This window comes from Orcinus orca, chromosome 1 (assembly GCF_937001465.1).
Source record: "Orcinus orca chromosome 1, mOrcOrc1.1, whole genome shotgun sequence".
In the NCBI taxonomy this organism is placed as follows: Eukaryota; Metazoa; Chordata; class Mammalia; order Artiodactyla; family Delphinidae; genus Orcinus; species Orcinus orca.
In genome coordinates this window covers 14,890,015-14,908,697 of record NC_064559.1, presented here as the reverse complement: position 1 = coordinate 14,908,697, position 18,683 = coordinate 14,890,015, and the positions used below count along the sequence as shown (strand labels likewise).

General features: G+C 39.3%; 1 protein-coding gene across 5 annotated transcripts in view; it reads right to left on the bottom strand.

Moving 5' to 3' along the window:
* Positions 1–5,849: 5,849 nt before the first annotated feature.
* The window catches only part of EPRS1 (glutamyl-prolyl-tRNA synthetase 1), a 66,758-nt gene continuing 53,924 nt past the window's right edge, over positions 5,850–18,683 (bottom strand). For all 5 annotated transcript variants that reach the window (XM_049701249.1, XM_004271024.3, XM_049701233.1 and 2 more), the window contains 7 exons: positions 18,064–18,219; positions 17,396–17,593; positions 16,749–16,922; positions 12,119–12,279; positions 11,123–11,201; positions 6,315–6,379; positions 5,850–6,208 (listed from right to left, as the gene is read on the bottom strand). In XM_049701249.1, coding sequence (XP_049557206.1) covers positions 6,058–6,208; positions 6,315–6,379; positions 11,123–11,201; positions 12,119–12,279; positions 16,749–16,922; positions 17,396–17,593; positions 18,064–18,219 — 984 coding nt within the window. In that variant the 3' untranslated portion in view covers positions 5,850–6,057. The remainder of the gene's footprint in view (positions 6,209–6,314; positions 6,380–11,122; positions 11,202–12,118; positions 12,280–16,748; positions 16,923–17,395; positions 17,594–18,063; positions 18,220–18,683) is intronic.

Below are 18,683 nucleotides of genomic sequence, written 5' to 3'. Positions count from 1 at the left end.
CAGGATGTATTTGAAGTTAGAGTCAACAGCATTGGCTGAGCAATTGGATGTGAGGTATGAGACGAAGAGAACAGTCAAGGTGACACTAAGGGTTTTGGCCTAGAAGAATGCCATTGCAACTGAGATGAAGGTAAAACAAAGGTGACAGCTGTAGGAACAGAGTTGGAGCAAGAGGTGAAAATGACGTTGTTTGGTGTATCTATTAGACATCCAAGTTGAAGCGCTAAGTAGGGAGTTAAACAAGGGAGTCTGGAGTTCAGAGGAGATAGATAGGCTGGGAATACATGATCTTGAGAGTTGACAATATACAGATTTAAAAGCCATAAGACTGCCTGAGATAACCAAAGAAATGAGAGAAAATAGAAAAAGAAGATACAAATAGATAAGAGGGAAGGACCAGAGGGATGAAAGGGAAAATAGGAGAGTACAGTATTCTGAAGGCCAAGAAAGAATGTGTTTCAAAGAGGAGGAGGAAGGATTAATCTCCAAAATTTACAAGCAGCTCATGCAGCTCAATATCAAAAAAACAAACAACCCAATCCAAAAATGGGCAGAAGACCTAAATAGACATTTCTCCAAAGAAGACATACACATTGCCAACAAACACATGAAAGAATGCTCAACATCATTAATCATTAGAGAAATGCAAATCAAAACTACAATGTGAGGGGCTTCCCTGGTGGCGCAGTGGTTGAGAGTCCGCCTGCTGATGCAGGGGACACGGGTTCGTGCCCCGGTCCGGGAAGATCCCGCATGCCACGGAGCGGCTGGGCCCGTGAGCCATGGCCGCTGAGCCTGCGCGTCCGGAGCCTGTGCTCCGCAACGGGAGAGGCCACAACAGTGAGAGGCCCGCGTACCACAAGAAACAAACAAACAAAACCCTACAATGTGATATCACCTCACACCGGTCAGAATGGCCATCATTAAAAAATCTACAAATAACGAATGCTCGAGTGGGTGTGGAGAAAAGGGAACCCTCCTACACTGTTGGTGGGATTGTAAGTTGGTGCAGCCCTATGGGGAACAGTGTGGAGGGTCCTTAAAAAACCAAAAATAGAACTACCATATGATCCAGCAATCTCACTCCTGGGCTTACAGAGGGACAAAAACATAATTCAAAAAGATTCATGTACCTCTATGTTCATAGCAGCACTATCCACAATAGCCAAGACATGGAAACAACCTACATGTCCATCAACAGATGAATGGATAAAGAAGATGTGGTACATATATACAATGGAATATTACTCAACCTTAAAAAAGAATGAAATAATGCCATTTGCAGCAACATGGATGGACCTAGAGATTACCATACTAAGTCAGAAAGAGAAAGATAAATACCATATGATATCACTTATATGTGGAATCTAAAATAAGACACAAATGAACATATCTATGAAACAGACTCACAGACATAGAGAACAGACTTGTGGTTGCCAAGGGGGAGGGGGAAGGGAAGTATTGGGAGTTTGGGATTAGCAAACTATTATATATAGGATGGATAAACAACAAGGTCCTACTGTACAGCACAGTGAACTATATTCAATATCCTGGGATAAACCATTATGGAAAAGAAAAAGAGTATAACTGAGTCACTTTGCTGTACAGCAGAAATTAACACAACATTGTAAATCATATACTTCAATAAAATAAATTTTAAAAAAAGAAGACAGTTCGTCTGAAACAGCAGAGAAGGAGGATATATGGACATATGAGGGGGGTAGATGTGGTGGAGGGTTCTGGGGGTTCTGTTGATATTTTCTCTCTCTTAGTGAAATAGAAATCAAGATGATCAACCAAAAGTCAGAAGGGGCAAGTATGGAAAATCCCAGGAGAAAGAAGTTATGAAATAATTGTCCAGGAGAGTGGAGAAAATGAATGAATGAGGGAAATATTATCCGATTACCTGTTTAGCACATATAAAGTAACCCTGATGTGAACATTGCCACCAGCCTGTTAAACCCCAAGCTCCTCACTCATTCAGCAGGTATTTCTCAATCACAAAATGTGGTTTTGGTGACATACTTAAAATATATTTGAAATACCCCTATTACATGAGACTTATTTAATAGGATCTGTTTACATCATTTCAGTACTATTGATGTTCCAAGCTCTTAAATCTTCCAGTAAAGTTGAACAAAGCTACTGGTTTAACTAGATTTAATTGGTTTAACCTACTGAGCCATAGAAATGTGTTTGTATTTGTTATAAGTCTGATGGTGTGGCAGAATAGGGTAGTTTAATTTTCCGGCTGTTAATATCTCAAGTGTAGGGTAGTTCTCAGTGTGCTACTATTGGCAAGGATCATCTCATGACGTGTCAGTGTCACTAGGCAACGGCCTCCTACCATTGCTCCATCTCCCTGTCCACTTGATTGCCTGATTTTCCATCTAAAATAGAACAACTTTGAGGAGATAAAGCCAAGAAAGGGAAAAAGCATGTTTGGTTTAACTCACTACTGTCTGCTCTGGCACGTTGTACAGAGTGAGCACTCAATTTATTAAAGAAATAAATGGCTAGCATTTTCTAGACGTAGTAAAAATGACAAAGGGCCAAAGATATGTTTGCAAATAACAGGGTAGGGGTAGTTGCCTCCCCAAACTTTTGATGATCCAGACAGCCACTGAACACCATAGTTATATGATAAATGACTAATATCAATATTTATAACTAAAATCAAATATAAGTAGGGTGATATATCCACACTTTCTAGTCAAATATCTTGTTTCCGCTTGTCTTACGGAGGGTTCCACTGCTGTTGATCTGAAGACTCAAAGCCTCTCCAGTAGCAGCCAAATGAGTTGCTGTTAGTGTCCAATTCTCATAAAGGCTTCATGTGACTTACTGGCATAATTAGGAACTTTTTTTTTTTTTGGTCTGTGTTGGGTCTTCGTTGCTGCGCGCGGGCTTTCTCTAGTCGTGGGGAGCGGGAGCTACTCTTTGTTGCGGTGCACGGGCTACTCATTGCGGTGGCTTCTCTTGTTGTGGGGCACGGGCTCTAGGCACGCGGGCTTCAGTAATTGCAGCACGTGGGCTCAGTAGTTGTGGCTCGTGGGCTCAGTAGTTGCGGCACATGGGCCCTAGAGCTAGAGGGCTTCAGTAGTTGCAGCGTGTGGGCTCCGTAGCTCCGCAGCATGTGGAATCTTCCCGGACCAGGGATCAAACCCGTGTCCCCTGCATTGGCAGGCGGATTCTTAACCACTGCACCACCAGGGAACTATTTTAAACACACTGTCATGGATAAACTAGAGATTGCTAACATGTGATCTATACCAGAAATCCCCGTGAGCAGAGCCAGTAGTAAATACACCTTGACTTGTCTGTTTTCTTTTTGCAAACCACAAACGCTAGGCACACAATTAATTTTGTGGCTGTCAGTCTGGTATCTAGTTAGTGGTTGTGGTCTGCAAGTAAAAATGGTGATTATTTCCTAAAGGATATTGTTTGGAGTCAGGTTTATACACCCTCTTGAAAAGCACCACCACGCTTAAGGTGTCTCAAAGAGTTCTGGTATTTTAGCTGAACCTCAATTTAAGAAAATAGACAATTTATCACATGTAGATTTGGGGTGAAGGACTCCTTCCTTAGCATAACTACTTACTGTAGAGTTCCTTTAAATAGTGGATTCCCTTAAAGGAGCAAAGGTCAAGCTTTTCTGTGATCAGCTCTACTTATCTGAAGCTTCAAAAAATAGCCTGGGGATTTATCTTTGCGACAGAGATGGCCACCTCCACAATGGCCAGGGGCTACAGAACAAAATGTGGTTGAGTCTTGATCTACTTTTCAGGCTTTTGTCAGGGACTGGCTAAAAAAACCCTTGTCCTTTAAAGCATTTGTTAGTTTGCAGAAAAACAACCCCCCCCCCCCCCACGCCAGGCACTAAGGTAGTAACGGTTAACTAGAGCTATAAACAAAGAGCAACTTCCAGGTGACCCTGCATCACTGCCATAACTAACATTAGCTATTATAACATGCTAGGTATTGTTCTGAGTACTTTATAAGGTAGAGTAACTATGAAATAGATATTTGACTTCATCTTCATTTTACAACTGAATAGGGAGGTTACACAGCTACTAAGGGCAGAAAAACAAGATAAAGCATCCTGAACTGCCATAGATCAATAAGAAATACTGATTCTGAGGACAAAAGTGTGGCCCAGATATTTAAGCTAGGCATATGAATATACATGCTCAAAACACTGATCTTGAAATCATGCTGTACTTAATCTTTCATTTGACAATTTCTCATCAACTGAAGGACAGTTCTGCTGTGTTCTCATACACAGCAGATACTTTGAAAGGCTTTGCATATGTTGTTCCTTCTGCCTGGAATGTTCTTCCTCTTCTATTTATTAAAATTCTACTCACCCTTCAAAACACAGCTCGAATTTCAAGTCCTCTTTTTGAAGCTTTGCCCTTTATTGGTATATTTATCACTACCAAGTGGGAAAGCATATTGGAGCAGGGCACTGAAATAAGGAGCTATACCAAGTAGACTAGAAATGAGGGATAAAAGGCATTTCAGGCAAAGGGCCAGAGGTGAGAAATAGCACGTTGTTTTTAGGAAACCCCAAATGGTTAGGTTGCAAAGGACTCTGCTGGATTGGTTGAAAAGGAGACTGGAAAGGCAGGCTGAACCAGAATAGGCTAAAGGGTTTACATTTTATCCTGTTAGTGATTGATGGTGAGTCACGAAGGGATTTTAAGGGGAAGAAAAACATCTTAATAAACTGTACACCAGAAAAAAAAAAAAAAAAAGCCTGTGGAAATGTGGAATCTGGCCTGGAGATGACACTGGAGGCCAGTATAGTAATCAGCATAAGAGGAAACAGGCAAGAAGGCAATCCAGATCTGTGAAAGGGTGGACCCAAGAGACATCAGAGGTAATAGCCGTTATGTTTTACAGCCAACTGAGTAGGGCTGCTGGAGGGGCTGCCTAGGAGGACTGCGGTTCTGGTTTAGGTTACTGGGTCCATTTTGGTAACACTGATATTTCAGGCAGGAAGCACTGCAGGAGGAACAGGTCTGCGAGTCGAGAGTGAAATGAGGTGTTGAGACAGGCTGCCCTGAAATGTTGACGAACACTCAAGGAAATCCAGTATGCAGTTGGAACAGAGGTCTAGAGGTCAGACTGGGAGATAAAAATGTTGGAGTCATCATCCTATTAATGCAGTTTGAAACCATGGGGTGAGATGAGGCTGATTAGGGAGCAGAAGAAGAGGGCCAAGTATGGACACTGAGCTCTAAGAAGCAGGCCAAGGAAGGGAAGCCAGTGGAAGACACCTGACTGAGAAAAAGAGGCAGACAGGTGGGAGGGCAAGTCTCGGGAGTAATTTTAGTAAACAGGGGAAACGTGTTACAGCAGCAGAACTGAAGCACAGAGCTATGGCAAGACGAGGAACTAAGAAGTTAGCTTTGGGCAGCAGTGGCAGCATGAGCTCCGTGAGAACAGTGGTGCGGTGGAGGCAGAAGCAGCGTGAGGAAGGACGCAGAACAGGAAGCAGAGAGGTGAGGAGGGCTGACCACTCTCTCAGAAAGCGTGACTGGGTTTCTGAAGACCCCAGAGTAACTACGAGACACAAGAGGGAGAGAGAAGCTCAACAGAAATTGCTTTTGTTACATTCGTGGTTGTGTTTTGCTTTTTAATCCGAAAGATTTAGGGCAACTTTAAATTCAGTACGAGTTACGGAAAAGAAGTACTCCAACAGAGAAGAAACAGGAAACTGGTGGTTCAAGGTCTGAAACATGAGGGATACTGAGATCAGAGCAGTTATCTTCACCTCTTCACAGGAATTTCCCTGTAGCATAGAATTCAGGTATTTCGGAAACAAATGAATACATGGAACAGTATTGGTTCATGATATTTATTACTGGGGTTGTTTACAGAAAAGTCTCTTTTCCACTATTTAGGCATAAGAATAGATATTTTTCTCATGTGACCTCCTTTTAGATCCTTTATTTAAAAAAAAAAATCATAAAACTGTCTATATCTGGGGAGATAATAGTATCAATTTTTTAAAAAGTGAGGAGGGTTGGAGATGGGGTTCTGTCTTATCCCTTAGTAACTACGACCAAACAAGGTGTAGTACTTGGCAGGGTTCTTGCCGCAGACGCACTGGGCTCCAGGCTGCAGCTCACAGAGTGGTCTGAAGGGGATGCAAAGGCTTTTAGCTCCCATCGACGGGGCACCAGGTTCAAGATCTTGATCCCTGAAATTAAAAACAAATAAGAATTCCATTCTTTTATGCCATACATTTCAATTCTTTTTCACTGCAATACCTCACGGGTTTTATCTGTTACACGTAATTATCTTACCTGGCAGTGGTCTTTTTGATCCAATCTTCACAGTCAATTTCCCCACAGAATGGAATCTGAGCAATCTAATAAGGAAAAACGTTCAGTATTTACATTCTGTAAAAGGAACATTTGAGTTCTCTACTAAAGCTATAAGCAAAAAGGATAGGTCTCCCAGTCTTTTTCAGGCCATGGTACTTTTGCAAACCTGCTAGCAACTCTGCCCAGAGGTACTCGAGATAACAAAGAATGTCCTTCACTATCCCAAACCCACACATCATATAACATCCGGATGTAACAAAGAATCGTTGCAATATATTTAAATGTCCAAATAAACTGGTTGCAACATAATGCTGAAGAGAAGGCACAAAGGGTGAATTCTGAATCTTTTTCATTTCAAATTTGCACTGCTGCCTGCTCTACCTGGCCACGTGGTTACGAGGAGGATAGAGGGGAAAGGACAAATAGTAAACTGATTTTTAAGTTGTTGTCAAAATAACAATTAACAGGGGCTTCCCTGGTGGCGCAGTGGTTGAGAGTCCGCCTGCCGATGCAGGGGACACGGGTTCGTGCCCCGGTCTGGGAGGATCCCACATGCCACGGAGCGGCTGGGCCCATGAGCCATGGCCGCTGAGTCTGCGCATCCGGAGCCTGTGCTCCGCAACGGGAGAAGCCACAACAGTGAGAGGTCCGCGTATCGTAAAAAATAACAAAATAACAATTAACAATCAAGTAAACCTCACTTTACACATCCTTATTAAAAAAGCCGTGCTGTTTTTAACATGTTACAGGTAAGTGAATCATTTTTCAAGTCCCAGCGTATTTTAAAAGTCAAAAAAAGGGCTTCCCTGGTGGCGCAATGGTTGAGAGTCCACCTGACGATGCAGGGGACACGGGTTCGTGCCCTGGTCCAGGAAGATCCCACATGCCGCAGAGCAGCTGGGCCCGTGAGCCATGGCTGCTGAGCCTGTGTGTCCGGAGCCTGTGCTCCGCGATGGGAGAGGCCACAACAGTGAGAGGCCCGCGTACCACAAAAAAAACAAAAGTCAAAAAAAAAAAAAAAGTCAAAAATCATTTTGTATCAGAAACAAAAACCTCTCAAATTTTCTTTCATAGACCATTTAGAATAATAGGTAGTGGGACTTCCCTGGTGGCGCAGCGGTTAAGACTCTGCGCTCCCAATGCAGGGGGCTCGGCCGGGTTCGATCCCTGGTCAGGGAACTAGATCCCACGTGCATGCCTCAACTAAGAGTTCACATGCCACAACTAAAGAACCTCTGTGCCGCAACTGAGGCTCTGGAGAACTGCAACTAACGAGCCCAGCTGCCACAATGAAGACCCAGCACAACCAAATAAATAAATAAATGTTAAAAAAAAAAAAAAAAAGAATAGGCAGAATCAAGAGACCTGGGATTTTATCCTAATTTTGAAATTCACTGCCTATATGAAAATCTCTAGCCCTGAGCTTTCTTTTGTAAAATGTGGATACTGGACTAAACAAGAATTAAGATTCCTCACAGCTGTGAATCTTAAATTTTTCATCGCATGTCTACTTCAAAATGAGGCTTGTCTGCAATAATAATTATGCATTAGTCCTATAAAAAATTCCTGTTAGTAGCAGAGAGATCAAAGACATGGATAATTCCCAAACGTTAGAAATGCTAGTTTAAAAGCAACTAGAAGGTCATCCAGCTTCTTTGCCAACTTCCCATCAACTAGTCCCAGCCACACCTTCCATGCTCAAATTGAGTCCCTTCTGGAAACCCTTCCTTGCACTTGGGATTTAGTTAAACATTTTTCAAAAGGCTTCTCTAAGAAGTAAAGTAAAAGTAAATAGAGATGAGGACATTACCAAAAAAAGAGTAGTTCAACAGGAGAACGTTATTGCAGGGCAAGGAAGGGTTAGTTTTCTACATCTCTTGTGTTGATTAAGCAAAATATTTTAGCCTAATTCCCAAAGTTGATAAACTGTTATTTTGATGATGTGCATTAAGACAATAAAGAGGTGGTCAATTTCTAGGTATGGTGGGTGGGACGAACGGGTGAAGGGAAGGTGGAAAGGATGGTAATAACAAGTATTTTGAAAAATTTTAGTATAGGTTTTAAAATATATACTTAAATTATATATTAACAATTATATAATTATTTTAAATATATACTTTAATTAAATATACAAATAATATAAAATTAATAATTATTAGATATATAAATAATACAAAATTTAAATATAGAAATTGTTCAATGAAAACTGAAGCAAAAACAACCTAGAGACATAAGAGCTGAAATAACACAAAGTTATTTACCTGTATTGAAACTTGGTAAATCATTAGCACTTATGCAAACAAAAAGCATGAAAAAACTGTACATTCATAAAAGAATTACAATTCATTCCAAAAAACAGAATAGGGGGAAAACTTTAATCAGTCTCTAATTATGTAATGATAAAAATATTAAGACAATTACAAAGAATGTTTTTGAATAATAAATTTGGCTTCTCAAAAATTTTACTTTTGTTAACTCACAACACTTAAAGGTATTTTTTTATAACTTCCACAAAGTTTACAGTAAGTAGTCTTATTTTCTTTTCTCCAAGCAAAAAAAAAATCACTAAGCCTTGAGAAAGTATTTCTAAAGTAATAATTTTTAAAATTAAAATGGTGCAGCATGTGAACAAATTCAACGAAAACTGTTATTAGCTTCAAAGTGAAGTTTAGATGATATGACCTGAAATTTCTTTTTACTATGCACATAATTCATTAATATGAAAGGAGAACATGCATTTTTAGGCTATTTATTCAGCCATGGAAAGGTTTTTACCTTTTTATCTTTTATTATTTCTACATCTATGTTTTAAAAAGACACAATCTTTTATAATATATAATATCTTGAACTCTGCAACAGAAAATGGTAATGATGAGAAATATTCAAAAATCATTGATCAATAGATTAATAATGAATGTCAACAGTAATAAGTATGTTACATATAAATGACATTTATTTTTCATTCAATTAAGATCATATCCCCTTGGAAAAATTTGCTAAAATCAAGTCCTATAAATCAGACATAAAAAAAAATGTTTTTATACCAACAGGGAAGAGTAGAAAATCAAACTCTCACCTACATTCAAGTTCTGAAGATCCCTTCCTCCTTCTCCCCTCCCAGTAAATCCACCTTTATAAACAACAGCCTCAAAGCTTGCTTGATGGTCAGTCAACATACCTAAGCTGACCAACCATGAGGTGAGATGAGGGATGAAACTGACTACTGAATACAAGAAACAAAATCTGCTTGGTCTCTACACGATCTTTGGACACACAACTGAAATATTATATTCTGGTTCAGGAGAGATGTTGAAATCTCTCCTGTAGCTTATCTAATATTAGAATAAAAGATATGATTCCACTAATATTTGCTGAGATTCATTTCTTTGACAGCAATGGATTAACTGACACTCTATCGACTTATTAACTCTTATGCAATGTCTTTAAGACTGTACTGCAAAAGTGACTACCGTGTTTCTATAATAAAGGAAATTTTAAAAGTCAATAATTAATGGAACAAAAAATTATAAAAAATAAATTAGAGTGAAAGAAAAAATATACACGGAATCAGATGGCTATCCATTCTCCAGGCAGAGGGCTAGAAGAAATAGAGATTAGAAGTATATAGTTTGAAGTCACATAGCAAATTACAGACACCAGAAAGGTGGAAGATTACAAACCAAGAATAACAGAAGGCTAAATACTGAAGAGTTATGATCTGAAGGGGATTTTGTACTCATTTCACAGATTAGTAAACTGAGAGCCAGAGAGATTAACATTTTCTCAGCTCATGCAATAAGAGACATATTAGGAGGGAATGAACATAGCCAAGCAAAATTTTGTCTTACACCCTCAGCATGAATTAAAAAAAAAAAAAAAAGATACAGAGGAACATACATTAACACATTTTTGACCAGAGACATATTACAGCCACAGGCATTAGTTTCTGCAAAAATCCCCCAGTCGGTAATGTGTTAAGCTGAATCAGAAGAGAAATCTAAATTCTAATACCAGGTCTGCTTCTGTACGGCTTGGGGTAATTTATTTAGACTCTGGTCCATGGTTTTCTCATTTATAACCTGGGGACACAGGACTGGCTGTATAATCAAACACGTGCACCAAAGTTCATAAGTGATTCATTCCAGGAATTAATAACTTTGCAAATCAAGACCTCTTCTTTATGAAAATTAAGTTTCGGCTGGCAACATCTGCATATACACAACACACAAAGCTGATAAAATCTTAAAGAGCCATTAGGGAAACCTGTGTGGTTTTAAGGAATCCAGAAGTACACACTCATTCTCAAAAACAGACTTAGAAATAAGTAATATGTTTCACTTATTATTCAGAAAGTTCAATCAGTTAAGATCTGGGTAAGTATATATGCTCAGAGAATAAAACGAGCCTTCCTTATTTTAGGAATCTGCACATTACACTTCTAAAACTAGAACAATGCTTACTTTAGGAACTTATATCAAACTGAGAAAACAAAATTTTTCAATAATAAAAATATTAGGGGTCATACAGAATGAATTTTGTTCAGCCAGCATAATGAGCATGAGAAAAAAACTTTTACATAATCAGTTTACAGTGTTATCCAAAAATGATATGTTGTAATGCTGCAGGAAAGACAGTGGAAAACAAGAGTATGTAATGCTGAGTAATATATAATCCTTTTGTGTGACAGGCTTTGAAAAAGGGATTAACATCATGCATAAATTCAGTGAGTCTTAAAACACCATTTACTGAAATATGTTTATATTCAAAACTTTGCAGAAGTCTCTTACCTTCCCAGAATCAAGTTCCTTCTGAAAGTCCTCCATTGTATTAGCCACAACCATATGAGTCTTAAGGTCTTCAGAAGCCCTATCAAACAATTAGAAAAGAATAAATTTTTTTTCTTACTAATATGACAAAGATTTTTTTTTAATAGCATCATTTAATGAAAGAATAACAACCTGGAAGAGAGAAGAATTCAATATGAACCTCAACTCTGTCTCTAGCAGTGACATTCAGTAAATCTCAGTTAGCTCATCACTGCATAATCATGAACACTAAATGAATGGAGAATTTGCCAAGCATGCACAGGTAACAATTACTTTTGTAATCGCCATTAAATCTCTACTGAGCCTCTATCCCCAGTGGCCATGGGCCTTCCTCTCTGCTTCAGGTGGGTAGGAAGGAAAACAGGGTGCCACACATATGCCACCAATCTTGTAGTGCCTCTGCCTTGAGATCTGTGATTCTAAAAGTCCCCTCTCCAGAGGTCAGGGCAGCCCCGAGGCCTCCCCTCACCTTTCACCCCCAATCCCAATCAGGAGGTTCTTAGCCTTGGTGACACATCATAATCACCTAGGAAGCGTTTAATACTCTAGGTGCCAGGCCCACTCTAGACCAGTTACATTAACATCCCTTGGGGAGAGTCCCAGGCACAAGTAGTTTGAAAAGCTTCCCAGGTGCTGCTAATGTGTATCCAACAGGTGAGAATCAATGCCTTTGTCCCTCAAATTTTATAAATCATGAAAGCCTGGATCTAAAATTAACCCAAATTACTCCATGGGGCAGACAGTCCATCACTGCAAACTTAGTAGGGAGCAGAAAGCATATAGAAAAACATTCATAATACAAGTTAAAAAACACAAAGAGAAAGGCCAATTAAGAACCATGAGAGTTCAGAGGGAAAGAGTACTTTCCATGGGGGCAATCAAGGATTCCTTGGCATACATCTCAAAGGCTGAGCACAACGTGAAGATGAGAGACACAAGCAACTCTAAGGAACTGACCGGGTGAACAGGTTAACATGGATGTCTTCCAAAATAGCGTGAAGTTTCGTCTCAGCCTCATTTTCAGCAACTGTCAGCTTTTCTCCAGTGTCTCGTCTGACAGCAACAAACTGACAGCTCTTCATATCACGTGGCCCAACTTCAAGCCTAATCGGAACTCCCTAGGAAAAAGGCAGTTAAACATAATACATGCATGTCTCCAATTGAATATATAGACTTATTCCATGGCTTTACCTACTGGAAGTAATAAAAATCCAAAAAACAAAGACAGAAACAAACCACTTTAAAAAGTAGGTAACATTCCTGAGATATCACAGAAACCTCTTCCAATGAGAAGGCATAAACCTAAGGAAAGAAGGTACTGCCCGAGTGGTTCTGAGCTAAGAGTTTAACGGGGAACCATGAGGGTGGCTGCAGCTGTCTAGCTCAGTGTTCCTAACTTCTCTCCCATAACGCACACATAGAAAATACACTTGTATGGCACATGGGGGTAAATACAGAAGGCTTCTTGAGGCTGAAGCCACCCCAAGCCACCTTGGTACATCCTTGACTCATTCATGGCACGTGGTGTGCTTTGGTTGGGAAGCCCTAGCTCTGGCTGCTCTAACCTGAGTATCAGAATCACTGAAGGGCTTGTCCAAGCACAGACTGCTGGGCTCCACCGCCCGAGTTTCTGACCACAGTAGGCCCAGCGAAGGGGCCTGAGAATTTATATTTCTAACAAGTCCTCAGGTGATGCTAAGACTGCTGGTCCTGGGACTGCACTTTGAGAACCATTCCCCAGTAGTCTACGGTTTTTACAGAGGAGCTTAAGGACCGTACGCAAGTTTAAGCCTTGGGAATGTTCAATCCTTGTTAATGCACATAAGGAGTCTGTTCTGTGAGTGGATTAAGGCTTAGCGAGACCTCACTTTTAGGGCCTGGATGGAACCTTACCTGACAAACAGTAGGTTTTTAACGACTTTTTTTTTTTTTTTTTTTTGCGGTACGTGGGCCTCTCACCATTGTGGCCTCTCCCGCTGCAGAGCACAGGCTCCGGATGTGCAGGCTCAGCGGCCATGGCTCACGGGCCTAGCCGCTCCGTGGCATGTGGGATCTTCCTGGACCGGGGCACAAACCCGTGTCCCCTGCATCGACAGGCGGACTCTCAACCACTGCGCCACCCTCTAAAACTAATTTGGGGTTTCTGAATTTAAATTAGAAAATTCTATATACGGTTTAGCTGATCAGTGGTCCCCCAAATCAACGTCAAAGGAAAAATTTAAATGCTACTCTAGAAAAAATCACCCCTAGAGAAGACTGATTTTATAAACGATCGGGAACAAAATACTGTATACTATTACATTATTTTATTGTTTTCTTTATTCATGCAATGCATGCATGTGTAAGAAACAGTGTTAAGTGCAATGAGATTTAAAAGATGACTAAGAAAGAGATCCTGTCCTCAAGAAGCTTCATGTTTTGCACGGTAAATAAGGCATGCATACAAATAATAAAAATCAGTACAGAAAATCAAAAGTGAGAAACTATCCTCAGTTGGAAGAGAGAAGAAAACTTACTGGAGAAGGCAAAAATTAATGAGTAAATTCATCAGAATTGAAGAACATTCTATAAAATAACTGACCTATATTTACAAAAATGTCAATGCCATGAATGACAAAGAAAGGCTGAGGAACTACTTCTGATTAAAGGAAACTAAAAAGACATGACAATAAAATGCAGTAGAACTACATCCTGTACTGGAAAAGGGGAGAGCTGGGACAGCTCAGAGCAAGGTTTCAAAGCTGCAGCTGGGTGAAAAGGCATCTTCACAGGAGAAGAGCCTGGCACGGGGTGTCAGAGCCCATGAGGGATGAGGAGGGCATTCATGCAGGGGAGTGGGTGGCAACAGCAATGAGAGAGTGGATGAACACAGGGGGACCAATCAAATAAACATACTAAGGACAACTGGAGCTAGGTTTTTCACTGTCAGAGAAGAGAGTTAAAATACGGAATGGGAGAAAACTAGATTGGGTCATGTGGGTTTTGACTGGAATTGAAGGTATCAGTGTGAACTCACGGTTATCAAATTACATAGATGGATACAGAAAAATAGATGTAAATACATGTGAGTACGTACGTACGTGTGTGTGTGTGTGTGTGTGTGTGTGTGTGTGTGTATGTATGTACACACGCACAGGCATTCCATACCTCCATCTACTGAGAAGGCTTGGAAGCAGTGAGAGCTCAAAAGTGATGGGCACACCCACACTAAATACCATTCTTTCCTAAAAAGAACCAGGGCTTCTTAGATACATGGCTAATTGCAGAGTTGGGGGAGAGATAGAGAACAAGATAAACCCTACAAGATCTTCTGCCAAAAAGCAAGGACGTGCTAAAGAACACAAAAGTTAGCTTTAAGGGATCCTACTGGTCCCATCGAAGACAAATTTGAGCATCAAAATAAATAATAGTAACAGATTATAACCCACTGAATAATCTCAGAAACCATGGGTCCATAAAAAATTTTAATTAAGCAAAAAGCTAGTGAGCAATGTCAAGACCATGATAACTAAAGAAAAACTGAGGAACTATTCCAGACTAAAAGAGACTAAAGGGACATGATAACTATATACAACACATAATTCTGAACTAGATCCTTCTGCTATGAGGGACACTTAGTTGGACAACTCACAAAACCTGAATGGGTCCTAGAATTAGATGGCAATAAGTCTCAATGTTAACATCCTGATTTTATAGGCTTTATTGTGATTATAAAGGAGAACATGTTTGTAGAGTGATGAGGCATCAAGGTAGCATCTTGTTTTCAAATGGTTCAGGCAGGAAAAAAATTTTTGTACTGTACTTCCTTTATTGTAAATCTGTGTTTGTTTCATGATAACAAATTTTATAACCCAAGTGGAAGAAACAGCACAAGCAAAGACACAGAGGTGGAAAAACAGATTGAGAAGAGAGAAAAGATCTATGAAAGGGGATAACTGATAACAAAAGTGGAAAGATCATCTGAGGTCAAGTCATACAAGAGGCATGTATTTTATTGGTAGTTTATCTAAGTAACTAGTTATGAATTTACTTATAAGGGACTCCTGTTTTTTGTTTGTTTTTCAACAGCAATACAAAATTATCTTAATCATCCAATACAGTAAAAAAAAAAAAAGTAGTTAATTCACTCATATTATTTTCCCCTTTCTATTTCCCATTTTCCCCTATTTTCTAATGAAGAGTTATGGGAGTCAGTCGCTGGGTCCTAGGTCTGGCAACCAAACCATACGCCTCATTTATTAATCTGGGTGAGCCTCACAATACATACATCTCACACACACACACGTGCACACACTTTACAAAGTGAATCACTATCGAATAAATATGAATCTAGATCTCCCAAACTGTTTTCTTTCCTTGGAAATTCCTGGCCTTAAATGCACTAGCAGTGCTTTTCACTAGCTAATGAACTCTCTTTCTCAGTGTTCTTTAATTTTCGGCATCAAGTTTAGGACTTAGGGACTCTGGCTTCTTTCCTAACTACTGTAGACAAGGAAGCTGCAGTGGAGCCAAGTCACACTAAGGTGCCTCCCCCACATAGTACAGGTTCACCAGGGTACTGCAAAGAAGAGGGACAGAGACAAAGTCAAGTCAGTCCAAGGAGAAGGAGATGAAAGAGGAAGGGAAAGAGGAGAGACACAGAAGTAAGTGTGGATGACTTTTGTTCTTCCCTTTCAGTCCAGCTAGTAGCAAGGAACAGGTTTCTTTTTGGTACCTCAGGCAAGTACAAATGGGTTTAGACAAGGTATTACTGCAATCACACAACCACTATTTCAAAGTAAGTAAAAAAGACTGCAATTAAAGGGAAATTACAGAGAAAATATTCACCTTTAAAGTCTTCATTAAAGGTAGGAGAGTAATATATTTTTTTCCTTTGTTAAAGGAAAAAATATATTACAAAAAGGAAAGCAATATCAATATAACTACTATTCTTCAGCACAGAGATTTATCTTAGGGGCCATTTAAAACAAATAAGGGGATAAAGATTAGCAATTTTGGGAACCCGACATGTACACTGAATAATCGCAGTATTACTGAGCTTCCGTATTTGAAAGATTGAAGCTGCAATGTCACTACACCTTCTTATCCACTGCCTGTAATATGAGTTTATAAATTCTTGACTCCTAATTGCTAGTTCTAACAAGATCCCCTGTCTCATCATAAGAAAAAAAGTTAAATCCCAGAAGTTTGAAAAATGGAATAAAGAATACAGATCATCTATTAATGACAATGTGCAGCAAATAAAAGTTATATCAAAAACATTAAACCAGAATTTAGACTAGTCTTGAATATACAAAATAAAAATTAACAAACTGCTGTGAAACAATGTGGTGTGAAAAACCAAGTATGAAATTAATCTCTGATTAGCTGTAACAATGACAGCTAGTTGATGCCCATGCACCACTATTCTGATAGTCTTACTATTTAAATAACGTATTTATTTTATGAATTCTTGATATAAACATTTTAGTAACAACCATATGAGGTTTATTAACCATAAACAAGGTCTTCACGATCACTTTAATTCTAACGTAACAAAAATCCAAATTGGGAGCACGGGAGTAAAATATGCAGCTGAAGAATTTACCTTGAGCTCCCAGTGATTGAACTTCCAACCTGGTGAATAGTTATCTCGCAAATCAGCTCTAACTCGAATATTAACACTGAGTAACCGACTTCGATAATCATTGCATTTTGCAATCAGAGCATCTCTGTCTTCTTCAGAAAGTGCATTTGTAATGCCACAAGGAATAACCACCACCTAGAATCCAGCACAGTATCACAAATTTATACAAAGGGGCAGTATATGGAAGTAATGAAGTCACATCACCACACAGTATCCAGGAGTCAAAACCTCCTAGTGACTATAAGCCTTCACACAAATCAACTTGGATGTTTCTAATCTACGCAGAATATCTAGCAACTATTTAATAGCTGCATGTTGTTTGTCCATGCGAAATACATTTGTTTTTCATTTAACCTATTATAAACCATTATTCAAAAAATAATTTCTAAAACTTTTATAAAGTAGGTAAAAAAAATTAAAAAACAGTAACACAAATAATATACATAGTTACACAATACCAAGGTCTAGACTGTATTCTACGTTGTTTCTGTATCAGCTAAATATATCTGAATGACACTCAGAAAAAAAAAATCACACTTTAAAATTTTCTTCGCTAAATATGGCTTGTATTTTATAAAAGAAATGATGAACAGAAATATTTTCCTTACCTGAACACAGGCTACACGGGGTGGTAATACTAAGCCCATGTTGTCCCCATGAACCATGGTCATAACACCAATAGTTCGAGTTGTCAGGCCCCAGGAGTTTTGATAGGCAAATTGCTTCTCTCCTGGTGTCTTCGGATCTTCAAAAATGATTTCAAACATTTTAGAAAAGTTCTGCCCTAAATGATGTGATGTTGCTCCCTAAAATAGAGATACACATCTTTTAATTTTGATAACCTATTAATGCCTTTGAAAATAATTACTGTAAGATCACACACCTTAAAATGGCACTAGACCTACTTTACCTTCCCTGATTTTTTATATTAAATAAGTTTTTAAAGCATAACTGATACAACAAAGAGACTAAGATTAGTCAAAAAATATATAGTAGCATACAGCTATGAGCAGCCCCTCTTATAGGAGTTACTTTAATTACAAAGGTTTTTAAAAAATCCATGCTTTGGTAATTCAGGATATAAGCCTTGATTTAACTGACCTTGGAGATTTACAGGGAATGGGACAGATTGGCCTGAAATTATAATATGGCCTTAGAAAACATGGGATATACTGATTTTTAAGAGTCTACTTCTCTGATGACAGAAGAAACTTGTCAGATCTGCCCACGGGCTATGCTTACAGTCACCTAGGAATCCTATGCAGCAGTTTGATACCTGGATAGCTCTTCCACTGGCAGATATAAATGCTTCTACCGTAGTTGTGTAGTCTCCTCCTGCAAATTTCTCCTTTTCAGTCTTTCTTCCCTTTACAACAGGAATTGCCAGGAGTTCTTCATATACCTTAGCGTATAAGTCAAGTATCTGCAAAACCTGTAACGTTTTAAATGAAAAGTGTTCAAATTTATGGTATATTTATTGATGATAGATCTATAAAAACTGTACTATTTAAAACTAATTGTGGGGCTTCCCTGGTGGCGCAGTGGTTGAGACTCCACCTGCCAGTGCAGGGGACACTGGTTCGAGCCCTGGTCCGGGAAGATCCCACGTGCGAGAGAGAAACTAAGCCCATGCGCCACAACTACTGAGCCTGCGCTCTAGAGCCTGCAAGCCACAACTACTGAGCCCACATGTCGCAACTACTGAAGCACACGCCTAGAGCTCATGCTCCGCAATAAGAGAAGCCACTGCAATGAGAAGCCTGCGCACTGCAATGAAGAGTAGCCCCCGCTCACCGCAACTAGAGAAAGCCCACGCAGCAACAACAAAGACCCAACGCAGACAAAAATAAAATAAATGTATTAAAAAAGAAAATAAAAGAAAAGAAAACTAATTGT